Source organism: Erinaceus europaeus, chromosome 4, assembly GCF_950295315.1.
Source record: "Erinaceus europaeus chromosome 4, mEriEur2.1, whole genome shotgun sequence".
NCBI classification, from domain to species: Eukaryota; Metazoa; Chordata; class Mammalia; order Eulipotyphla; family Erinaceidae; genus Erinaceus; species Erinaceus europaeus.
Window position 1 is genome coordinate 8,567,753 of NC_080165.1, and position 26,664 is coordinate 8,594,416.

General features: G+C 41.8%; 1 protein-coding gene across 6 annotated transcripts in view; it reads left to right on the top strand.

Annotated features, from left to right (window-relative positions):
- The first annotated feature begins 7,964 nt into the window (after positions 1-7,964).
- The window catches only part of ADGB (androglobin), a 152,147-nt gene continuing 133,447 nt past the window's right edge, over positions 7,965-26,664 (top strand). For 3 of the 6 annotated variants that reach the window (XM_060188706.1, XM_060188707.1, XM_060188708.1), the window contains exon 1: positions 14,795-14,942. In XM_060188706.1, coding sequence (XP_060044689.1) covers positions 14,869-14,942 — 74 coding nt within the window. In that variant the 5' untranslated portion in view covers positions 14,795-14,868. Of the gene's footprint in view, positions 8,053-14,793; positions 14,943-26,664 lie in introns of those variants that run through there. The other 3 variants (XM_060188709.1, XM_060188711.1, XM_060188710.1) reach the window with 3 other exon arrangements.

The window sequence follows — 26,664 nt, forward strand, 5'->3', positions numbered from 1 at the left end:
ATTAGAAAATCAGAAAGAGAAGATAAACCTCAATAAACTTTCAGTTTTCAATTATCTGCTTGATTAAAAAAAAAAGTCAAATGATCAAGAATGTATTTAAGGAGTAGAGGAAATAGTTTCCACTGTTATTGGGAAGAGCTGACGAATCATATTGCATAATTTTCCCTTCCAATACAAGTCATCACCAGTGGATCTTCTTAAAGTTCTGATAGAAATTGTCAAGTCAGACTTCACAGATAAACTGGAGGAATCAAGTGCAACCAGTCTGCACTGCAGGGTCAAGAATGGGCAGGTCGATGATCTCTCTGGAACTAGTATGGTTTCCTATCATCTTGTGGGAACACAGCCAAACATCTGTTGATACAAGTGGGGCTGTTACTGGTCTGTAGCCTCATCAGTCCAAAAGATGGATTGGAAAACATGCAAAAATGAGGGCATAATGAAATGAAAAATCCACAGGCGAAAGAAAGAAAACCCCTGCTTGTGGACTCACTGCTGCATTCCAGAGTGGCTGGCAGACTTAGACTGCAGCCAGCCTGCTCTCAGCTTTATTGTCTGCACCTTGATGGACTCCCTCCCTTTGTCACCTATGAGCTTGTGCTGCTCCCACATTGAAAACAGATGACTGCCTGGTACTGAGGCACAAGGTTGTTAAGGTCTGGTAGGAAGCAACGTGTAATTCCTTAATGTGAAATAAATATAACTCCCTGCCCTCCATGCAGCCTCTGTCTCGCTCTTTGGCTATTTTTTACCTATAACACTGGAGAGTAATATTAGGGAATTTTTCTTAACAATATCTTAACCTATTGAACATATCTACAATTATTATTATTATTATTATTACCTCCAGGGTTATTGCTGGGGCTCAGTGCCTTCACCATGAATCCACTGCTCCTGGAGGCCATTTTTCCCCCTTTTGTTGCCCTTGTTGTTGTAGCCTTGTTGTGGTTATTATTGTTGTTGTTGATGTCGTTCATTGTTGGATAGGACAGAGAGAAATGGAGAGAGGAGGGGAAGAGAGAGGGGGAGAGAAAGACAGACACCTACAGACCTGTTTCACCTCCTGTGAAGCGACTCCCTTGCAGGTGGGGAGCCGGGGGCTCAAACCCGGATCCTTCCGCCTGTCCTTGCACTTTGCACCATATGCGCTTAACCGCCCAACCCACTCTACAATTATTTCATGCTATGTCTAGCCTCAGCAAATTTTCTGGAGTGTCACTGCATTTTTATGCCTTGATTCTCACACAGGTGAGATTTTGATTATATCGAAAACAGAAAACTAAATTCTGGGAAATGCATTCTCAGTGTAATCAGGCTGGCATATACCAATATTATTGTTGTTTTTGGTTATTTTATTTTATGTTTAATTTCATCCTGGCAGTAGACATTGTAATTCTTCTATTCCATTTAAGCTTGCCTTTTCATCTTTATAGCTATTTTAAAAAATAATTTTATGAATCGTAATAAATAAAAAAATAAGTTTAACAACATAAACATTTGGGGGCTGGGTGGTGGCACACATGTTACAATGTTCAAGGACCAGGTTCAAGTCCCTGGTCCCCACCTGTAGGGAGGAAGTTGTGCAAATGGTGAAGCAGGGCTGCAAGTGCCTCTCTGTCTCTCCCACTTCTTCTGGATTTATGACTCTCTCTATCCAATGAGTAAGTGAAGATAATACAAAAAAAAAAAACCCTTAAAAATAGGGCAGGGGTAGATAGCATAATGCTTATGCAAACAGATTCTCAGGCCTGAGGCTCCCTCATGTCCCAGGCTCAATTCCCCTGCACCACCATAAGCCAGAGCTGAGCAGTGCACTGGTTAAACAAATAATAATAAGTAAATTTTAAAAACCACTTAAAAATCAATAAATATTTCAGAAACATTTCTACATCATCCTGCTTTATCCTTTATTTACACCCATCCCCATGGTTTCTGCCCCCCCCCATAGTTATGTGTTCATATTAAAATACATAAGTATCCAGGTTCAAGTCCCTCATCCCTCCGCTCCCTGCAAGGGGAGGCTTCATGGCTGCAGGTGTCTCTCTGCCTCTCTGTCTCTCCCTCCGCTCTTAAATTCTGGTTGTCTCTATCCAATAAAATAATGATAATTAAAAAAATTAAATAAAAGATTCCCCTGTATATGAGATTCCTATGTGGTGGCTGGAGCCTTGAACCTGAGTCCTCATGCAGGGCAAAGTTACACACTTCATGGGGGGAAATATCTCCCTACACTGACAGTTGTTTTTTGTTTTTTGTTTCTAAATTGCTACAGCTCTGTCTTCCACTGCGACATCCAACACCTTGCACTCAGTAAATGTGCATGGCATTAAGTACATCGTTACCTGAATGCATTTAGAGAAGCCACTTTACTTTTGAACTTCTGTTTTTATTTCCCCTTTTTGGAGAATGGAATCTTGCAGTAAAGGAAGTTCGTAAGGCCACATTAGTTCTAAACTCCAGCACTGGTCTGTGTTCTCTCCAGATAATAGCTTTCATTGAGATCAACAGTTGCTCTGTGCAGAGGGAGAACATTAGAGAAGTGGTTTGAATAAGCTAAGGTAATAATGTGGTGATGTCAGGGACTGAACCTGGCTAGGGTCATAATCTCAAGCAGTAGCAGCCATTGTTCTAAAGGGGAACAGCATTCCGGATAGTATAGACTGATGGAAAGACAATTATTACAGTGATGTTTCTCACAGGAAGACTAAAACATAAGACTGCTGGTATAATTTTTCTTGAATATGTGCATTTTGGTAATATTATAAAAGTATTTTGGGGATAGGTAAAGAAGACATTTAGGGAACACACCTCATAAAGGTGACTATAAATTTCTATCTCAACCCAGACCTATGCCCTTACACCAGACTCAATATCAAACTACCTGTATGAACTCTACTTTTATATTCTAATAGACATCTCACACTGGCCATATTCTTATCCAGACTCCTAATTTTCAGCCTAAAAGTTTTATTCTGTGTGTGTGCAACTTAAATTTTTTTAAATTTTTTTATTTATAGAAAGGAAACATTGAACATGGGCGCTGAACATGGGCATTGGCAGGTCGATCCATACTCCCAGCCTCTCTCTTTCTCTAGTGGGGAAGGGCTCTGGGGATTCAGAGGTCCAGGACACATTGGTGGGATTGTCTGTCCAGGGAAGTCTGGTTGGCATCCTGCTAGCATCTAGAACTTGGTAGCTGAAAAGAGAGTTAACATACAAAGCCAAACAAATTGTTAACCAATCATGGCCCATATTCAGCTTAGGAGCCTCTGTGACCTCTGCATCCCTTGTAGATCTGAGCTCACATTCTGTGGTCATGAGTAGGAACATTCCAAGCTTCCCCCATATCAGGACCCATCTTCCTCAGGTGTAGCATAGAGTATGTTGTCCAGCCTCACTTCAGTGGATGGAACATTCTCTACCACTGCTGATCCAAGTTGAGGGTTATGGGGGCCCACAAAGGGGTCTGTTTGTTGTTCCTGATAGAGATGACTGGTAACAGTGGAGAGAAGGATTTATTTGAGGTCTAGGCCCATCATGTCTGTTTGGGAATCTCAGGACTCCCTGAATAGTTATATAAACTCCTATTAATGTTACATAAACACCAGTCCCACCACCAAAAGACTGTGTCCCATCCCATCCCCCCTCCCAAACATCCTGCCTACACAACATGAAACTGAACATCCACCCTCACCCTCAACCCAGGGTTTTTTACTTTGGTGCCCTACTCCAAATTTAGTCAGATCCTGCTTTGAGTTTCCCTTTCTGTTCTTCTTTCTCAACTTCTGTTTATGAGTGGGATCATCCCATACTCCTTTTTATCTTTTTGACTAAGCTCACTTAACATAATGCCTTCTAGCTCCATCCAAGATGGTGGGTTCATTGTTCTTAATAGCTGCGTAGTATTCCATTGTGTATATATACCACAGCTTTCTCAGCCATTCATCTGTTGTTGGGCACCTGGGTTGCCTTCAGGTTTTAGCTATTACAAATTGTGCTGCTAAGAACATAGGTGTACACATATCTTTTTAGTTGGGTGTTATGGAGTCAACACTCCTGTCCATTGGAGAAGCAATTACAGAAGCCAGACCTCCCATCTTCTTCACCCCATAATGGTCCTGGGTGCATCGTACTCCCAGAGGGATAAAGAATAGGAAAGGTTCCAGTGGAAGGGTTGGGATATGGAACTCTGGTGGTGGGAATTGTGTGGAATTGTACCCCTCTAATCCTATGGTCTTTTCAATAATTATTAAATAAAAAAAAGAAAAATTCTGATTCTTCTTTTATCTCATACCTCATATCCAACCTAGCAGCAGGTTCTTTTGGCTGTTTTCTCAAATGGATCACAGATCAGACAATCTCTCCTTCATGGACAGCTTTCCTTCATGTTACCAATGCTACAACTCTCTGAATGACCACCGAGCATCTAGCAATCACATTCCACAGCCCCTGTCTTCCTCATGCCTCAATATTCACTCATATCTATTTTCAACAGAATATCTCAAAAGATCACATTAAGACCTAAAATTATATCATTTCTTCCATCTCACTTGGAATATATATATCTTGTTCCTGGTAGGGGCCTCTGGGCTCTGCTACTCCGCTGTCTCTTTGTATTCATTTTCCACTTTATTTTAAACACTTTTGGTTTGTTCTACGCAGGATGCCATGTACCATGCTACTACCTGAAACTAAAATCGATCTCAGTTTGACCCATCACACATCTAGAAAGGCAGAAGGACATCAGTGCTCTCTCTATTTCAGCTCACGCGTAGGAGGCTCATCAGGGACGAGATCTAGCCCCTATCATTTTGAAATAAATGAGCAGATATATTTACACATGGCCAGTCGGTTCTGAGAGGGTTATTGTAATGACTCAATAAGATAATAGGCATTTTTCTAGGTAAACATCCTTCTACCTAAACACTTCACTTGCCTGGAGTCAGGACTCCTTCACCCCGAGATCTTCCCTGTTTGGTCTCCTCTATAATTAGAGCTCTCTTCAAATATCTTATTATCAGAGTGCTAACGCCTATGCCTCCCATGTAAAATGGAATTTTCCCACTACTCCATTTGCCTCATTTCTCAATGTGCTGCGTAAAAGTGAAATAAGATGCTATTCCCCCCAACCCATCTGACTGCCCTTGAAGTCCATACATGTTGCAAAGGCAGGATTTCTTTATCATTTTATAGCTTGAGTTGTGTTCAATGACATATGCACACCACATATTTTCTTTATTCAATGGTCTTTCAATAGCAACTTAGATTTTTTCCCCATGTTTTGTATACTATACATAATTCTACAGTGGGTCAGTTTGAGTGCACCTGGTTGAGGACACATGTTTCCATATGCAAGGATTCACGTTCTATCCCCTGCCCACACTTGCAGGGGGACATTTCACAAATGGTGATGCAGATCTGTCTCACCCCCCCTCTCTTTACCCTTCCCTCCCTCTCTATATTCCTCCTCCAATTTCTCTATCAAGTAAAATAGAAAAGAAAAGAAGAAAGAAAGTGAAAAAAAAAAAGGCTATTGGGAGTGGTGGATTCATAGTGTCTGCACCAAGCCCCCCAGTAACCATGGTGGTGGTGACAACAACAACAAGAGCTGTTCTGCAGTAAACATGTGGGCTTGTGTATATCTCTTCACGTATTGCTTAAATTAGTGTGTTTTGCATTTGGGGACAAGTACTCTTACGGGATGCATTGGATCGACCTTCTCGTGGTGCATCCCGTGAGTCCCCATTCATTGGGGAAACTGACGATCCTTCCTAGCCGACTGAATCCACATGGATCCCAGTCACTTTCAAAGCCAGCAACAAGCAGCTCCTGACAGCTTTCAACCTGACGCTGTTGACTGGCTACGGAAGAAGGGCAAACGCTAGAAGAAGAAGAAGGACTATACTTCAAATTATTTAATTTTTATCCTCCACTATGTTTTTTTAAATATATATATATTTATTCCCTTTTGTTGCCCTTATTGTTTTATTGTTGTAGTCATTATTGTTGTTGTTACTGATGTCATCATTGTTAGATAGGACAGAGAGAAATGGAGAGAGGAGGGGAAGACAGAGAGAGGGAGGGAAAGATAGACACCTGCAGACCTGCTTCACCACTTGTGAAGTGACTCCCCTGCATGTAGGGAGCCGGGGGCTAGAACTGGGATCCTTATGCTGGTCCTTGCGCTTTGCACCACCTGTGCTTAACCTGCTTTGCTACCGCCCAACCCCCACCAAATCTTTTATATTAATTTGATGGCACTGCTTTGCACATATGAGAAAATGAGCAAATTTGTTTTAGTATTATTATTCAATGTACTTCCATCTTCTCTTTCACATTTCCTAAGCTCTTTAACCACCACCATGCACACTCTCTGCAATTCCTTCATGGGGGAAATCCAGCCCAGACTGCTCCACGATTCACATCTCAACCGTCATTCCCAGCCCCTCACGGTGAATCTGTCTTGTGTCAAGTTCATGCACCCTTGACCTTAGCTAAATATTTATTTCCAGTCAAGAATGTTGGGGACTTCCCTCTGAGTATCTTTACTTGGGGCTTCTACCATGTTTGGGTTCCATCTCTTCTATAGATTTATCATATCCCTTTGTAAGTTTCAGTTCTAGTTTGCGAGGCTAACTTCATGGACAAGAGACAGATGACCAGAGACTCATGGCTGAGCTGGGAATGCAGTTCAATCTTTATTGATGATCAGGAATGCAGTGCAATCAGTCTAATCTCTATTCATTAGAAAATCCTGTCCTTTATATCTCCTGAGGCGGAAGTGTCAGGACGGAAGAGGAAGTACATAGGACAGGGGGTGGGGAGAAGGAAAAAAGCGTGCATGCTGGGATGTATCAAGTGTGCATCTAACCAGTGGGGATTAAACCAATGCCCTGTAGGCAGGGTGGGTCTCAGGTAAAGCAGTGATTATGTAGATAGACCACAACGTTAAGCAATGCAAGCGAACCTAACATGGTGATCAAAACAGAAGGGGTCTTAGAAGCAGAATTAGAAGTAAACCAACACAGTTTCTGTTTTTGCTCAGAGATTAAGAGTTCTTTAGGGGGCAATAACTAAATATTGCTCATCTGGTTAGATTTACCTCAATGCCTGTGGTGAAAGCTTGATATAAACACAGATAAGTTTAAGTTACAAATCATTATTATTCATAATCAAAATGCCAGCACCAAGTAGCAAAATTCTTGCTGCTAATGGAAAAAAAAACAGTAAGGAGGAAAATGCATTCATTAAGAGGAGAAAACACAAAATGAAACTGATGCAGAAATAGTATGAACGATAGATTTAGTAAATGAGGCCACTAGACTATAATTATAATTCACATGCTTAATGTGGCAAGTCACCTAACATCTTAGTTCTTACAGTTTCTATCTCCCCTCCTTCTCATAGGTCTGAGATAACTTGTAGATGTGTCACTAATATCCTGTCTTTGCTTTCCACAGGCCAATGTTTCACCATTGCCCTGCAATCCCAGGCTAGGGGTGATAATGATCTTACCATTCTCATTCCCTCTTATAATTTCTCATTCCCTTTGGGGATCCCAGAGTCCCACTTTCTTAGTGAGAGAAGACCTTTCTTTCTTTCTTTCTTTCTTTCTTTCTTTCTTTCTTTCTTTCTTTCTTTCTTTCTTTTGTAGAGACAGAAATCGAGAGATAAGGGGGGAGATAGAGAAGAGAGACAGAGAGACACCTGCAGTATTACACTACGTGTAAGGCTTCCCTCCTGCAGACAGGGTCCAGGGGCTCGAACCTGGGTCCTTGTGCATTGAAACATGTGTCCTCAACCAGGTGCGCCACCACATGGCCCTGTGCCACCACTCAGCCCAAAAATCACTCCTTCAGAGTCTTTCACAAGGATTTATCCATGACCTCAGGAGAAATACTCCCAAATTGTGCAGACAACAACCAGTAGGATCTGAATAGTTCTCTGTCCTCCACAGGTTCTGCTCTCATCTGCAGCCACCTGACCACCCTGAACCTCTGCCACCTCTCCCCACATTGGCTGGCTCCACCATACCATGGATTTTCTCCATAGGTAGGGGTTTCCTTCCTGTCTCTTACTCAGGACGGAATTTCAAGGTACATGGGTGATTGTAGCAAGGGACCAATGCTTACTTGAGAGGGCAGTCCAGCAAAAAGAGACCCCAAGTTGAAAAGCTATTGGCAAGACAAGTAAAGGTTTTTAAAGAAACAATACACTTGAAAAAAAAACTCCTTTAGGAGTTAAACAAATGGGGAAGCAGGGCTGCAGGTGTTTCTCCTTCTCTCTCTGTCTAAAAAAGTAAATAAATAGGGAGTCGGGCTGTGGCGCAGCGGGTTAAGCGCAGGTGGCGCAAAGCACAAGGACTGGCATAAGGATCCCGGTTCGAACCCCAGCTCCCCACCTGCAAGGGAGTCGCTTCACAGGCGGTGAAGCAGGTCTGCAGGTATCTGTCTTTCTCTCCCCCTCTCTGTCTTCCCCTCCTCTCTCCATTTCTCTCTGTCCTATCCAACAACAACAATAATAATAACTACAACAATAAAACAACAAGGGCAACAAAAGGGAATAAATAAATAAAATAAATATAAACAAAATTTTTAAAAAAGTAAATAAATAGCTAAAATCAAGAGAGTGATTGAAGCCTGGGAGGTAGCACAGTGAATAAAGCTTTGGACTCTCAATGATGAGGTCCTGAGTTTGATCCCTTGAGTGGCCTATGCCAAAGTGACGCTCTGGTTTATGCTTTTTCCTCTCCCTCTCATAAATATATTTTAAAATGAGGAGAGCAATTGAAATGAAGGAAAGTACATTTCTAGAGAATGGAATCTCCACTAAGAATTTTTCTTTCTTCTTCACCAGGGTTATCTGGGACTCAGTACTTTCATGATGAGTCCACCACTCCTGGCAGCCATTTTTCCTGATTTAAAAACAAAATAGATAAGACAGGCATTTAGAAGGAAGGAAGAGATATAGAAGGAGAGGGGGAGAGAGAGGAGAGAGAGAGAGAGAGAGAGAGAGAGAGCTGCAGACCTTCTTCACTGCTCCTGAGGTGTCCTCCCTGCAGGCTGAGAATTGGGGCTTGAACTGGATCCTCTCTCATGTTAATGTGGATTAAACCAGAGAATTTATTTTCAAAAATAATTAAAATTATAAGCATGTATGGAGGAGATAGCATAATGATTATGCAAACAGACTGCCATTCCTCAGGCCCTGAGGTCCCAGTACAATCCCCTCAACCACCATAATCAAAGCTGAGCACTGTGCTCTGAGTGTGTGTGTGTGTGTGTGTGTGTGTGTGAGTATCAACAATACTGAGGCTTACTCTGGCAAGGACAATTGGTTTCATATCCACAAAGTGAGAAATAGACAGTCTCAGGGGAAAGAACTGCAAAGTTCCCCTCCAGAAAAGGGAGTTCACAGGGCTTGGCAGCCTGGCATTGATCTGCTCCCATTCCGGGTAGGGTTGTCATGGTCCACAGTGGTCGCCATGATCCTACATGGGTGACCCAGCTGCCAGGTATAAATCATGAACTCAGTACAGTCAGCTGTGGCCACTTTGGGCCCCATGGTTTCTGCACAGTCAGTGGTAGAGTGTTGCTCCAGCATTGCTGAGAGGGGGTGTCCTTTCAATGACTATTGTTCTATTCTTTGGGGGTGAGGGGGAGAATCTGCTGTCACACATGTAGAGAAGCTGCGTTTGAGGTTGTTCAGTTTCAGGAACTTTTGTATAAACCTGAGCTTGTGGTTTTAACTTTTCCATAGTGAAAATCTCATCTACTTGGTGACTTAGTACCCTAATATCCCTGCTTTCTATAGAGACCCTAATATCTAATTTCTCATTTTTTTCTTTATTGGGAGAATTAACAGATGACAGTTGATAGTAAAATTCAGTAGTTTGTACATGTGTAATATGTATCAGTTTTCCACATAACTGTCTAAATCTTTCATTCACTATCATGTTCTGGGACCTGAAGACTCCCTCCCACCCCACTCCAGAGTCTTCTACACCAACTCCAGTCCAAGTTCTGCTGTGTGTTTTCCCTTCTGATCTTATTTTTCAACTTCTGTCTGTGAGTGAGATCATCCCATATTCATCCTTCTATTTCTGCCTTATATCACTTAACATGATTCCTTCAAGCTCCATCCAAGAAAAGTAGCATAAAGTGAATTCACCATTTAAAAAATTTTTCTTTAAATTTCTTTATTGGAGAATTAATGTTTTACACTCAACAGTAAATACAATAGTTTGTACATGCATAACATTTCCCAGTTTTCCACATAACAATACAACCTCCACTTGGTCCTCTGTCATCCTTCTTGGACCTGTATTCTCTCCCACCCACCCACCCCAGAGTCTTTTACTTTGGTGCAATACGCCAATTCCAGTTCAGGTTCTACTTGTGTTTTCTCTTTGGACCTTGTTTTTCAGCTTCTGTCTGAGAGTGAGATCATCCCATATTCATCCTTCTGTTTCTGACTTATTTCACTTAACATGAATTTTTCAAGGTCCATCCATGATCGGCTGAAAACGGTGAAGTCACCATTTTTTATGGATGAGTAGTATTCCATTGTGTATATAGACCACGACTTGCTCAGCCACTCATCTGTTCTTGGACACCTGGGTTGCTTCCAGGTTTTGGCTATTACAAATGGTGCTAAGAACATATATGTACACAGATCTTTTTGGATGGGTGTGTTGGGTTCCTTAGGATATATCCCCAGGAGAGGAATTGCAGGATCATAGGGTAGGTCCATTTCTAGCCTTCTGAGAGTTCTCCAGACTGCTCTCCACAGAGGTTGGACCAATTGACATTCTCACCAGCAGTGCAGGAGGGTTCCTTTGACCCCACACCCTCTCCAGCATTTGCTGCTGTTACCTTTTCTGATGTATGACGTTCTTACAGGAGTGAAGTGGTATCTCATTGTTGTCTTTATTTGCATTTCTCTGACAATCAAAGACTTGGAGCATTTTTTTTCATGTGTTTCTCAGCCTTTTGGATCACAGGATCCATAAATTAGGGTAAAATATAGACCTGAAAGCAAAAGTGCACAATAGTCTGCAGTGAGTCAGTATGAAGTTCATAATGAAATAGTGTCTGCTTACACTTAGATACCCTCCTCACCTGTTTCCTATTATACTTCCCTCACTTGCTCCCAAGATATACTTATCAAAGCAAGGACTGAAAATGCTGAATAAGGGCAAGAGAATAAGGAAGAATAAGGGCAGACTTTAAAGATGAGTCTTTAGTCACTATCAGGCCACCCCACCAGCTGGGGCCCTAGTCGGGGAGTCCTGAGATTCCCAAACAGACATGATGGGCCTAGACCTCAAATAAATCCCTCTCTCCACTGTTACCAGTCATCTCTATCAGGAACAACAAAACAGACCCCTTTGTGGGCCCCCATTACTCTCAACTTGGATCAACAATGGTAGAGAATGTTCCATCCTCTGAAGGGATGCTGGACAACATACTCTATGCTCCACCTGAGGAAGATGGGTCCTGATATTGGGGCAGCTTGAAATATTCATTGAATTTTTTTAAAGCATTTATTTATTTTTAAAAGAATTTATTTATTTATTCATGAGAAAGCCAGGCAGACAGAGAGAAAGAACCAGACATCACTCTGGTACATGTGCTATCAGGGACTGGAACTCACAGAATTTATTCTTTCTTATTTAACTGGTAAAATTCTAGGCAATTCTAGACTTCACTGCAGGGAGTTGACTGAACAGCTCAATCTACCTAATCTTCTCTGGTTCTGGGAGACCAAGCATCTGAGGCTTCCTGAAACTGGTGTGAAGACACAGAATTCTTTCCCCTATGGTTGACCTGTGGCCCTTCTCCCCTGCCATTTGGGGCTCCCAATAGTGGGTGGAGGTTGGATACCAAGGTACCAAAGTTCACTTCCCCATTTCAGCAGATCTTCAAGTAGCCAGAGGAGAGGGAGCTCTGCCTGTTTTGTTTCTGTTGGCATGAGGAAGTGTGTCTGACCACTTCCCCATGGAGAAAAGGTTACTGCAGCCTGAAGCAAGAACTCTGCAAAAAAAAAAAAAAAATGATGCAGGATGGTGGAGGAGGATCTAGGCTGGGGGTGAGGGTGTGTTGGAGAAAACTGAGACATGTTGCACATGTAGCAACAACTGTATTTATTGACTGTGAACCGTGATCATCCCCCCGCCCCCCAGTGTACAAAGTACAGATTGGAGTCCGGCTTCACTTTGAGAAGGTCTAATGAAATCCAACCCTGGTTCTCAACCTTTGAAAGGACTTGGACAACTGTGAACTGAAACCACAAAGCAATTATGTGTATTTGGGCTGTTCAGGAGCACTGTGAAAAGTACAGCCTGGAGGAGCCAGGCAGTGGTGCCCCTGGTTAAGCACTCACATTACTATGCACAAGGACCAGGGTTCAAGTCCCCGATCCCCACCTGCAGGGGGAAGACTTCATGAATGGTGAAGCAGGGGTGCAGGTGTCTCTCTTTCTCTTTCCCTCTCTACCTCCCTCTCTCCTTTCAGTTCCTCTGTCTTTATCTAATAATAAATAAAATAAAATATTAAAAAATAATAAGTCCTTTAAAAATGTTTTTTTTTTTTTAAATCACAGCCTAGATAATTAGTTAGCCTAGGGTACTGCAGACAGCAAACATTTGCAAGCTGTGTTACTGGGCCAGCTGTTCCAGCAGGCAAGTTCCTCTCCCTGTCTGTGCTTCAATTTTTGAATCTATAAAACGAGCATGAAGTGTCACTACTACTGTACTTATTGATGTTCCAAGCATGGTATATGAGGTTTTGTTTTCCCATTTTAAAAAATGAGGACACAAAGAAATTTAGAGAGTTTAAATAATTTACTCAGGGAAACTCAACAGGTGTTAAGTATTTAAACTCAGGCCTGTCTCTAAAGCCTGTGCTCTAGAATTGAGGCCTACCACTGTCCTGCCCCATAAACCAGGCAAGTAATATGAGCTGAAGATATCACAATTGTTATTAACTTTTCAAAAGAACACTAGCTATTTTTAATAACTGCACATAAAAGTATGAGATTTTATTTATTGATTTTTAATATTTGGGTAGAGACAGAAATCAAGAGGGCAGAGGGAGAAAAAAAGAAAGAAAGAAAGAAAGAGAGGTAGATAGATAGATAGATAGATAGAGATAGGTGCTTGCAACAGTGCTTCATTATTGGGGGACTGTGGGCTTGAGCCGGGGTCATTGTGCATTGCAATGTGTGCGTTCAACCAGTTGCACCACCACCTGGCCCCCAGAGAACGTGAGCTTCAAAAGATCCATGTGTAGAGCCGTGATCCTTTTCACATTGCCATGTGCAAATACCATCTTATGGCTCACGGTGAAATCTACTTGCCTCCTAGCATCATGGTTTTCTCAGAATATAGTTCTGGAAAGCAGAAAACTTCCATTCATGCCGACTGAATGCAAAGCATAATCAAGAAGGCAGAATCCTGAACTCGAAGCTAATAAGCATATCACAGGTTTCAAAAATATATCAGGTCTTTTCTCCTTATGTCAGCTCTCATATTTTTATTTTTTTACATATTTATTTATTTATTCCCTTTTGTTGCCCTTGTTGTCTTATTGTTGTTGTTGGATAGGACAGAGAGAGAAATGGAGAGAGGAGGGGAAGACAGAGGGATAGACACCTGCAGACCTGCTTCACTGCCTGTGAAGTGACTTCCCTGCAGGTGGGGAGCCTGAGGCTCAAACAAGGATCCTTATGCTGGTCATTGCGTTTTGTGCCATGTCCGCTTAACCCACTGTGCTACTGCCAGACTCCCAGCTCTCATATTTTAATGTTAATTTGATGGATGAGAAAGCAGTCTTCTTGTGTCTGAAGAGAAAGCTCAACAGATAGGATACCTGCCTTCTCTGGCATACCACATGGGCATGGGCTTGCCGTGTCTCCAGGGCAAGGTTTGGCATCCTGGTGTGAAAGTTTAGACCTGCCTGTGCACAGTCAAGTCTCTGAAGCTAGGCTGTCTTCATTCAGAATGTTTGATCTGTTCCATTTGATTTTAACGTGTGCTCACTGGAAGCATCAATCATTTTCCTTAATTTATATTAGTTGCCACTTGAAAGCATTTTAGCTGCCATTTCTGAAGGGAGGGGGCTCACCTTTGTTGCACTTTTTTTACTAAACATTTGATGTAGATCTTATTTAACATCAAACCAGAATTGCAAGTTAGGAATTCACATGTCTTGTTTATAAATGAGTAAACTGAAAGTCAAAAGGAAGAACTCTCCCAGGGCAAGATGAATTAAACAAACAAACAAAAAACCACGATCCAGATGGACTGGACTTTAAGTTCCAGTTTTAAAAAGTCTTGGTGCTAAGATCTCTCTCTGCTGCTTCTGATAACTTTTCCAGAGCAGGTATCTGAACCACCAAGATTCACTCCCATTTCAACTACAGATATTATATCATTGTCCATCCATAAGCAACCAAGAAGTCTCTTTTGTTTTGTCCTTCATAGTGGATTCTCTCTGTACTCACTAACTATAATCCTTACAGCCACCTAGGAGGAGTTTCAGTCTATTAGCATAACCAGTGTACCCTGTCCCAAGTTAGCACTGAAAAGCCTTGTTAAGCACAAAGCGGGTTTGGAGAGAACATTAGTCGAATAATACTGATCTTGGAATAGCTGGAAATCCTAGTTCTCTCTGGTTCTCTGGAGGGCAAAGTGCATCCCAGTAAACCTGTTGTATAGTAACTTGACCAGGAGCCCCTTGGTCACGTGGTGCTCCAGGGGCCCTGAGGGGCGGGGAGCTGGGCCTGGCTGGGCGTCTCCGTCTCCAGGCAACGGCCCACAGGCAGCTTCACTCCCAGGGCTGAGCCCCCACTGAGTTGGCTTCCGCGATGACCTCCAAACAAACCAAAAAGAAAGAGGTGCATGGTATCAACTCGGCGCATGGCTCGGACAAATCTAAAGAGTAAGAGACCACTCATGACCTGCTCTCCCCACCTCCACCCTCCTGGCCTAACTTCTTGAAGGCCGCTTCTGCAAAGACAGCTTCTCGGTAGCAAACTCTAGTCAGTTCAGCAGGTGGCCTCACAGTTTCTTTTCTTCTCTGGGTAGCCACACCTGGCAAACTCCAGTTCCCAGTCTCCGCCTGCCTCCCTCCCTCTCTATCTCCCACTCCCCTTTCTGTCCCTAGACCCACTTCCTCCCCAGATCCTGGCGCTTCTGGGTCTCAGTTGCTATGTAGGTCTCTGGAGTCTCATCACTGGACCTCTACCCCTTTATTGTTCAGCAAACGGCTATATAACACGATCGTTTTTCAAAGGATTATGGCAGGGCCACATCTGTTTGGCCTCGGTGTGAGAAGGGAGAAAAGGAGAGAAGGAGGGAAGGGAAGAAGAAAGAGATGAAAACTGTTCACTTGGATGGTGATTCTGGTGTTTGTGTTTGCTTCTGTATAGCAACTATACATCTTTACTTACAGACATATATGCATATGCAGCCAATACCTTTGGTCTTTTTTTTTTTTTTTTTGTCCACTAGACATTTTTACTTATGAATATCACAGGCCTTGGACTGTTGCTTTTATTTAAGAGATCACTCAACTTTATTCCACTAGTGAGGAAATGCCAGCTGTCAACTCTACGTCCGTCCATAGGATCCCTTGTGTGAAAGAGGTGGAGTAGGTGGTCAGTAAATTCTTTTTTCAATTGAGTTCTTACATTTGGGAAGACTACTTAATTCCTTTTCTTTGTTGCTTTTGTCACACATTAGACTCTGTTCACTGTCTCTCCTCTTTAAACTTTGTCTCCTTGAACTCTTCCCCAATACTCATTCCCAAGTCTGTAATTCTCTTCATCTGTCTGCTCTCATGAGCTGTTTTCCAATTGCTTGGTAGATAATTTATTCATTTTATAAGATTAAACTGTGCATGTCCCATTAAGAACAACACTGATTTCAACAGGGTCACTGTCCTGCTTCAGACCAATGTAAATCGGGCCATTTCAATATTTTCTTACTTTTTAAAAAAATATTTATTTATTTATTCCCTTTTGTTGTCCTTGTTTGATTGTTGTAGTTATTATTGTTGTTGTTATTGATGTTGTTGTTGTTGGATAGGACAGAGAGAAATGGAGAGAGGAAGAGAAGACAGAGACGGGGAGAGAAAGCTAGACACCTGCAGACCTGCCTCACCGCCTGTGAAGCGACTCCCCCTGCAGGTGGGGAGCCTGGGGCTCAAACTGGGATCCTGATGCAGGTCCTTGTGCTTTGCCATTTCAATATTTTCTAACAGTTTTATATTCTTATAGGTACAAGTCCAACCAACCACTTCCTCTAATATAAAGGCTGTATTGCTTTTTTTTTTTTTTAAACTTATATCCCCTTGTTCACATGCCAACTTCCTCTAGACTTTCCAGAGCAATTACCCAGACCTGTTGCCACTTCACAATTGCTTCTTGTGTGGCTGGAAAACTTCTCTCAGATGTCCAAATGATTTCTTCCTCTTTCCCTTTGGGTATTTAACTAAATGCCATGACTTCAGTCAACTATCAACTCGCTTATTTAAAACTACACCCTCTTTCCTCTTCCTCAAAGTAAAATGTTCTGTTTTCCCTCTCTGTTGCTTTACTTTTTTCTCTTTAGCATAGTCTTTATTTGGATTTTTGAAAATTATTTCTTATATGTCTCCTCAAGAGAATGTAAGTTCCATAAAAGCAGAAAAAAAATTTTCAAAGTTATATTATACACACTATTGAGTCCTTAGCACCTAGAATGATTCCTGGGTCACAAACAGTGGGTATTAACAATGTCTGTGTAAGGATTGGATGGATGATAAAGAAAACATTATAACAGGATCACAAGAAGAATTTTTATATGCACCATAAAGAAACCAGCTTAGTCAATGATGATTATTATTCATGCATCCTGAAGACTCACAAGGCTCAAGGAACTTGGTGAAAATGTTGGTGTCTGTTCTGAAAGAGATGATATTTTTATCACCCATACCAGTTAATGTAAGACAGTTTGTGGCCTGATCTCATGATGGGTGTATCACACAGTGGAGATAAGGTCCCTGCTGATAGGATGTTAATATTTTTTCCTTTCCTTTTTAATATTTTAAAATTTATTTTACTTTTATTATCTTTATTTATTGAATAGAGATAGCCAGAAATGAAGAGGGAAGGATGGGGTAGAGAGTGAGAGAGACGGAGAGATACCTGTAGCCCTGCTTCACCACTTGCAAAGCTTTCTCCCTGCAGGTGGAGACCAGGGCTTGAACCTGGGTCCTTGTGCTTTGTAACCTGTGTGCTCAAGCAGGGGTGCCAGGTGTGCTACCACTTGGCCCCGAATGTTAACGCTTTCCTTACTGAGACTCTCCCATCTCTTTTTGAGATATTAGTAAAATCAACTAGTATATTAATAAAATGAATGTATTTTTACATGAAAAGAGAAACTTAAAGGACTATTATTACAAAAAGCTAGGCTTTACTAGACAATACTGAGTACTACATATCAAGTCATCAGAGCTTGCTGTAACATTATATGGCAGGTGTGAAGTTCACTGTTAAGTCAAGTCTGTGCTCTACATTTAACTGGAAAACTAACCCCCAAACAACAGGCAAAACATAAAGACAGAATATCATCCTGAATAATTCTAGGGATTAAAGTCTAGCAAGGATCCAATACAATTGTCATTTTAAACACACTGAGGATATTTAGAGTTGTTTTATTTATTTATTTTTTTAAACTTACTTTGTAGTTACAAATCCAATAATGCGCCCAATTTTAGTGCTATCTTAAGACACATGAGAGAAAAGTCTTCAAAGCTTTGAAAATGACTGTTCTGTAGAATATCATTATTCGAGAGGTTCCATATGCTGTTTGTTAGACTAGGTCATTTTTGACTTTTGACTACCATGACGGTTCAACAGAAATGCATTTACTTGTCCTTTTAGTAAGTAAATAATAATAATAATCATATATTACTTACTGTGCTTGATTTTCATTGCTTCTGAACTTAATGCAAATCCAATCATCCCTCTTTTGTGAGGTTGACACTATCTTCTGTCAGCAAAGTTCAGAAACTTGAAATGTTACAACTGGGAATTACATCCAGCCAAGAACACATGCCTAAGCGGATATGATTTTAAACTACCCGGAAGCAAGATACCAGTGAGTGACCCTCACTGTCAGCTTTTACATTATGTTCAACTATTTGTGCTTTTTCTGTCCTCGAATTCACTATCAATCAGGATGAAGTGTCTACTCTGAAATTTCCTTTGATGCTTCTTCCCCCTACTTATTATTGAGGTAATATTGGTTTACAAAACTATAAGCACTTTAGGTGAACCCCTTCAGCTTTCTTCAATTGAATATTTCCATACCATCATCAATGACCCACATGTCATTCTCTCTCCCCTACAGACACCTGGTCTACCCCCTTCCATTGGTAACCTCAGTTCTGCTTCAGGATCTTGAGATTTGTCTTAGTCTATTCCTTGTTTGTTTGTTTTTTTAACCCTAGGTGTGTGAGATCATCGTTTTTTTTCAGCTTCTTTTTCTTGCTTCTTTCGACCAGAGTTATGTCTTCTAGCCCCATCCATGTTGTAGCAAAAGATATCATTCCCCCTAACAGCTGCCTAGTATCCCACTGTGTAGGCATGCCACATCTTTTTGACTCACTCATCTATTGTAAGGCACAGGGCAGCCAGTCTATCTTGGCGTTACTCTCGATCGCACCCTGTCATTTCACGAACATCTCATAAAAACTGCAGCAAAGGTGGGCGCTAGGAATCACATCATTGCAAGACTGGCCAGCTCCTCATGGGGCGCGAGCGCTTCCACACTACAATCATCATCTCTGGCATTATGCTATTCCACTGCAGAATACTGTGCCCCAGGATGGTTCCGTAGCCCCCATGTCCACTTGGTCGATTCCAAATTATATTCCTCCATGAGGATCATTTCTGGAAACATCCGTTCCACCCCGGTCCCATGGCTGCCAGTTCTTAGCAACATCGCCCGGCCAGATATTCGTCGGGATGCGGCATCATCTAAGTTCATTTCCCACGTCTACGCTCGACCGGACCTGCCAATATACGCGGATATCTTCGCCCACCCTGTCCAACGCTTGACGTCTCGTCACCCAATCTGGTCCCCTACGCCTACACTGAACTTCTCTGTTCCAGACTCTTGGAAACAGAGCTGGCAGTCAGCTGAGGTAAAGAACAAACACCTCATCACAGACCCCTGCAAGCGTCAACCCGGCTTTGACCTAGCACGTTATGATCGGGCCCTCCTCAATCGCTATGGAACAGGCCATGGCCGGTGTGCCGCTATGTTCCATCGCTGGGGAGCCAGAGACGACCCGAACTGCCCCTGCGGCTCCAGACAGACTATGACCCACATAGTCAACGACTGCCACCTCTCCAGATTCAAAGGAGGTCTCGAAACTTTACATCAGGCTCAACCTGACGCTGTTGACTGGCTACGGAAGAAGGGCAAACGCTAGAAGAAGAAGGGCTATTTTCCTCTCTTGACTGTTGTAAAGAGTACTACAGTAGACATAGGTGTTCATATGTCTCCTTGGATCAGTGGTTTTGTGATAGTGTTTCCCCAGGCATAAAAGTCAGTTAAAAATTATTAAAATCCTGGAAGTTAGTGTGCAGACCATAAAACATATTTTATGATTGGGGATTTTATTTTATATATCTATTATTACAGTTGATTATTTCATTTTTTCAATATTTGCTTATGGGGGGAGAAAAATAATAAATATTTGCTTATTCATTTATTGGATAGAGACAGAGAAACTGAGATGAAAGAGGGAGATAGAGAGAAAGAGAGATACCTACAGACCTACTTCACTGCTTGTGAAGTTTCTCTCTTGCAGCTGGGGACCTAGACCTTAAACTGGGGTCTTGCACATTGTAACAAATGCTCAGTCAAGTGCTTATCCCATGTTAAGGGATTTATTTTTACTTATGCTTTATGTTTAGTAATGTAACAATGCTCAGCAGGACTGTGGGATAAGAGGGGTGCAATTCCTCACAATTCCCACCAGCAGAGTCCAGTGTCCCCTCCCCTCCTTTGGAAGTTTTCCTATTCTTTATCCCTCTGGGAGCATGGACCCAGCATCCTTATGGGCTTCAGAAGGTGGAAAGGATGGCTTCTGTAATTGCTTCTCTGGTGTACATGGACATTGCCAGGTGGATCCATACTCCCAGCCTGTTTCTGTCTTTCCCTAGTGGTGCAGGGCTCTGGGGAGGTGGGGCTCCAGGACATATTGGTGAGGTCGTCTGCCCAGGAAGGTCAAGTTGGCATCATGGTAGCATCTGCAATTTGGTGAATGAAAGCATTAAGATATAAAGCAGAACAAACTGTTTAATAATCAAAACCTAAAAGAAAGAATAGAGCAGGTGCGACTTGTGGCCTTAATGTTGGAAGACACTAGGAAGTCTATTTTAGGCATATTCCTTCCGCCGCTTTGTGCCACCTGCGCTTAGCCCGCTGCACTACCACCCAACTCCTTATTTTACGAATATTCCAAGGGACCTGTGGCTTTACTAAATTTTGCCTGAGCCCAACAGCTAACATCCAGGTGAACTAAAAGTAATGTCTAGGAAAACAGTGTCAGAATTGAAAATAGGACTAGAAAGCTTCATCTGGGCAGAGAGTAGCCCCCAAATATGGCAAAGGTATATAGATACCATTAACTGTAAACCCCATTGATCTGACCTAGGGCCCATGTCTATTCACATTTATCACAGGAGCCTGTGTGTAACCTCTGCATCCCTCTAGGTCTGAGCTCACATTCCGTGGCCATAGCTGGGAACATTCTAGGCTGCGCTCATTTCAGGACCCGTCTTCCTCGAGTGGCAGAGCATGTTGACCCAAGCTCCCTTCAAAGAGTGGGGCCGTCCCTTCCACTGTTGTTCCACATTGAGAACAAGGTCCTGTAGAGGCCCACAAGAGGGTTTTTGATATTTTTTCTGATGGAGATGACCAGTGATGGTGGAGAGAGGGGCTGTTAGAAGTCTAGGCCCATCATATCTATGTAGGAGTCTCAGGATTCCCAGACTAGGGCCCCAGATGATGAGGTGGCCTGGTAGTGAGCAAACAGGCCATCATTAGACCATCACCGCTGGTCTCTTGCCCTTCTCCAGCTTTTGTAGTCCTTACTTTATTTGACAAGGTTTGCCTTAGAGTGATTGAGAGAAGTGAAATAGGAAGTAGGTGAGGAGAGTATTTAGGTTGAAGTAGAAACTATTTGATTTCAGTACTTTACGCTGTCTTTTTTAGATCTTTCTACTTGCTTGCTGCACCTACTGAGTCACTGCAGACTCCTGTGTACTTTTACTGAAGGCATATGTTTTCCCCTAACTTACGGATACATGTACGTATTGTGCCCTAGCCCATGGGTTCTTGGTCTATAGTTCTGTAGCTCTGCTAGGAAGGAGACCACCCAAAATGCAACTCAGGAGTCTTAGGAGCTAGGAACGGTCTCACCGGGGTACTGGATCTGGGAGGTAGATCTCTCAGGCCTGGTGTCTCTGGACACAGTCTGAAGTGCAACCATGTCCTGGTGCTGCTGGTTGCCTTGATTTGGCTGAGTTCAGCAGATGCAGGATCAAATGGTCTGGATCAAGAGAAGCTGGGGGAAAATGAGCAAAGGCCCCCGAGATTCCAGGACTGGGGGAAATATGGCTTCTATAGAGAATGAGGAAGGTTCCCGCTGTCTTAAGAGTGAAGAAGGCAATAGATAGTTATTATTGTAACAAACTTATTTGGGAATTTGGCTTACTTTAAATCCCATGATTAGGACTTACTGTATCATACAAGACCTTTCTATGATTTATTCCACTTAATGCTATTTAAAAATAACTATATTTTATATACTGACCAGAGCAAACTAGTTTTAACTTTTTTTTTTAAATATATATTTTTTCAAATTGCAGATTTTCTTACACACTTAATTATTTTTTTAATTGTTGTTGTGGTGGTTATTATTGTTGTTATTGATACCGCAGTTGTTGGAGAGGACAGAGAGAAATGGAGAGAAGAGGGGAAGACAGAGAGGGGGAGAGAAAGACAGACACCTGCAGACCTGCTTCACTGCCTATGAAGCGACTCCCCTGCAGGTGGGGAGCCGGGGGCTCGAACCGGGATCCTTACTCTGGCCTTTGCACTTTGTGCTATCTGCGCTTAACCCACTATGCTATCACCCAAGTCCCTTAATTTTTTTTTTTAAAGAATATGGCTTAGACTATCCCTGACCTAAATTAAGTTGGCTTGTTAGTCTATACATATACTGACTCCTTCAAGCTACCATTTGCCAGTACTTTAAAAAGGCTGATTACACATTGCAGAAAGTAACTGTCTCCTACTATGCATAAAATTCTGTCTTTACTGTGAATAGCATGCAGGAAGAAAAAAAAAATGGAAACATTTCATACCTTATTTTTACTGGTTTTAATATTCCTATGGTGAAATAAATCTAGTTAAAGTATAGGAGTGTGTAAGTCAATGTATTTTTTTTTTCTTTTTTGCCTCCACAGTTATCGCTGGGGCTCCGTGCCAGCAGTATGAGTCCACTGCTCCTGGCAGCTTTTTTTTTTTTCTCTTTATCATTCTTTTTCTTTTCTTTCCCCATTTTCCTGCATGGGATAGAGAGGAAATTGAAAGGGAATGGGGAGACAGAGAGAGAGAGAAAGATATAGACACCTGCAGACCTGCTTCACTGCTTGTAAAGCAACCCCCCTATAGGTGTGGAGCTGGGGTCTCGCTCAAACTGGGATCCTTGTGCAGGTCCTTGCACTTTGTACTATGTGTGTTTAACCTGGTGTGATATCACCCAATTCCCCTGTATTTGTTTAAATCAGATTCTGATGCTTATTTTTTAAAATTCTTTACAAGATTTTTAGTGTCTCAGAATGAAGTCTCGCTTCTCCTCAAAATATGTTAGCGCACCTCATCGATTACATTAATGCCTTCTCCCTCAGCCACAAAGTTTTGCCCCTACATCTGCCATTCCTCCCTTACCTCTCAGTGACCTTGTCTGTGAGGCCGTGTGAGTACAAAGGCAACTGCCTTGTTTACAAAGATACCTCAGTAACTGTTCCACAGAGGTCTTCTCATTCCTAGTCTTAGAGAAAACTAAGAAACTCAGCAGAGGAAGTGAATGAAGTCAATGAGAATTTTCCCCTCCTTTGGTGATGACCTTTCTTTCTTTCTTTCTTTCTTTCTTTCTTTCTTTCTTTCTTTCTTTCTTTCTTTCTTTCTTTCTTTCCTTCCTTCCTTCCTTTCTTTCTTTCTTTCTTTCGTCCTTCCTTCCTTCCTTCCTTCCATCCTTCCTTTCTTTCTTTCTATTAAAGAAAACATACATGGGGGGCAAGTGGTGACGCATTTAGTTAAACACACATATCACTAAACACAAGGACCCAGGTTCCAACCTTCAGGCTACTCCTGTGGGGGGGGAGGGACTTCACTAGTGGTGAAGTAGGTCTGCAGGTGTCTATCTTTCTCTTTCTCTATCTCTCCATCCTTATTTTGTCCTATCTAGTAAATAAATAAATATGTAAGGAAAGAACAATTTCCATGAAAAAACAAGTGTAGGATTGTGTGGTCAACTTAACTGTATTTTTAAAATCATTTCTTAATCCCAAATAATAGTCTTTGTTTTGAGAACTGTTATATAAAAATAGGTTTTTTTGGTCTCTCACAGTGGCACACCTGGAGACACATCCAGGATACCATGAACAAGGACTGGGATTCAAGTTCCCGACCCCTGACCCCTTCTTGCTAGGGGAAAGCTTCATGAGCAACGAAACAGTGCTGCAGGCATCCCTCTCCCTGTCTCTCCATCACTGCTTGTTTTTCAGTTTCAGTTAAGTAAAATGAAGACAAAGACAGAAAATGGCCACCTGGAAAAGTGGGTTCTTTGTTCAAGGATTTTATGCAAAAAAAAAAAAAAAGTGAGATGTAGTAACCCTCTAAGCCTAAAAGATTGTAAGTCTTTTATTTATTTATTTTTTAAGACTTTGATACTAAGACTATACGACTAAACATCTCTAAGCCTTTATCACTTTGTGAGAGGCATTTTGGTTATCTCTGTGGGCTAGGGCAGAAACCTTTGGTGCTGAGTGTGGTATTGAAATACATCCCTGTAATTTATGATCTTATAAACCACTATTAACTCCCTAGTAAGAAATTTTTAAAGGAAAAAAAGAGAGAAGGCCAAGAAGAATAAAATACTTAGGAGTTAACTTAACCAAGAAAGCAAAAAGTCTGTGCAATGACAGTTACCAACTATTGTCAAAGAAAAATCAAGGTTAAGGGAGTCAGGCTGTAGCACAGCGGGTTAAGCGCAGGTGGTGCAATGCACAAGGACCGGTATAGGGATCCTGGTTCGAGCCCTGGCTCCCCACCTGCAAGGGAGTCGCTTCACAGGCGGTGAGGCAGGTCTTCCCCTCCTTTCTCCATTTCTCTCTGTCCTATCACGACGGCAACAATAATAATAATTACAACAATGACAAACAACAAGGGCAACAAAAGAGAATAAATAAATAAAATAAATTTTAAAAAAAAGAAGAGAGAAAGAAAAATCAAGGTTAAATACTGTATATCTAAGGACAAAATACTTGTCTCTTTATTAGGCAAAATAACTAACACTGACTAGAAATCAAGCTCAAGCTCCTCAGTGAGGTTTGTTTGTTTGCTTTTGTCACCAGCGTTATTGCTGGAGCTCAGTGCCTACACTCACCCATTCTTCCTTGATCACGACACGTCAGAGGCCCAGGCCCCTGTTCAGGCACCAGGCTGTGTAGCTCCGGGTCCTCCGCCTCCCTGGCCACTGGTGGTGAAGAGTCAGAGAGGCCGTCTGGGAGTCCTGGGGTGACTCTGTGTGTCCAGGGTGACAAATGTGCGTTCATGGAGAGGAAGAAGCTACTCCAGACTCAACCAGCTCTGGGAGAGGCCTCAAAGGGGCATCTCATTTATTGTGGGAATAAAAGCAAGCAGATATACCCATAGCTGGAGGGGGGAGGGGATATTGAGATTATCATTAACGCAAACACAGAGCAACACAATACAGAGTCACATTTTGACCCACAGACTATTTGATCACAAGTAAAAGGACACCTACAGGGGGTGTCGGTCTTTGTGATGCTTGGGAGACTGACAAGAGGAAACTGAGTCAGGAAAGCTTTTCCCTCCATGCTTGACCCCTGAAAGGGAGAGGCTGACAGGTAGGGTATCTTTTCAGACCTCCATCTTTATGATGGGAGTTCCCCTCTGCTCTCACAATTATCCCACAGTTGAGTTCGATTCTTTTCTCATTCTGAAACTGTATTTTTCTAAAGTGTTTTGGATCTGATCTAACTGAACAAGTTCCTCATTCTCAATTTCCTTATTCTCTCTGGCATATTTTTACAGAGAGATTGCTGCTGAATGTTCGGCTTACTCTTTGTGTTTTCCCTTCTTTTGAAGTTTTGTTTCTTGGAATGTCCTTAAAATGGGCTACATATCTGTGTCCCCACCTTCCACATTCATGAATTGAAATTGAACTCAAAGTAATGATGGTTGGAACAGGGGCTCTGGAGGAGTTATGGGGTCATGAACAAGCAGCTGAAGCCTCCTTCACAGCCCTGATGCCCTTAGTGAAGAGGTCAACTGCTTGCTTGCTTTCTGTCCTGTGAGGACATAAGAAAAGTCAATATCTGCAATCCAGAAGAGGACTCTCACTAGAACTTGACCAATTTTGTGGCCTGATGTAGTGTTTCTAGCCTCCAGAACCATGATAAATTGATTTATATGATTTCTAAGCCACTCAGTCAATGAGTATCTCTTGTAGTAGTCCAAAGGATTTAATACAACCTTAAGTTGGGGTTTATGATGAAGTGCTTTCCCACAGATTTAATTTAATGGTCACTTTATATTTATTCTTAAATATAAACATGGACAAAATAATGTCCTCTGGGATTATCCTTCCCACTTCTTTTATATTTGACAGTTTTCAAAGAGTTTTTTAAATTTTATTAGTGACTTAATATTGATTTATAAAATTATAAGATAATAGGAGTATAATTCTACACCTTTCCCACCACCAGAGTTCTGTGTCCCCTCCAATGGAAACTACAGTAGTTCTCCTAAAATCACAGATATGGGTTGGCCATTATTTCTGTGACTATCTGTCTATATTTATATATATTTGTCCATTTTTTTCCATGGTCATATCTTCTCTTCCTTTCCAAGTTACACCTACACATATTACTACTTCTGAATGTTTTCCTTTTTTCCTCTTATCTCTCTGGGTCCTTATGGAATTGAAGTTCAGAGCCCTCTGGTCATCTTCCCCCAACATTTCTCCCATGCTGGGAGAATGGACCAAAAGTCTCTTTGGAAAGCAGAAGGTGGGAGTTTTGGATTCTGTAATTGCTTCTCTTTTGGACATGGGAGTTGGTAGGTGGATCCATACCCCCAGCCAGCTTCTATAAAAGAAGACCTTTTTCTATCGTTATTTATTTGCAGAAAATACTTTCTCATGTTTTATTAGGATGATATTGCTACTCGTACCCCAGATTTTCACTTTGAGTTTGTGTCATCTAGTCCTAAGGTAGATCCTTTGTTCATATTTAGCATGTAAATTAATAAAATTGATGAGCTTTCCGAAAATAACTCTTAGGTTCTGAAAT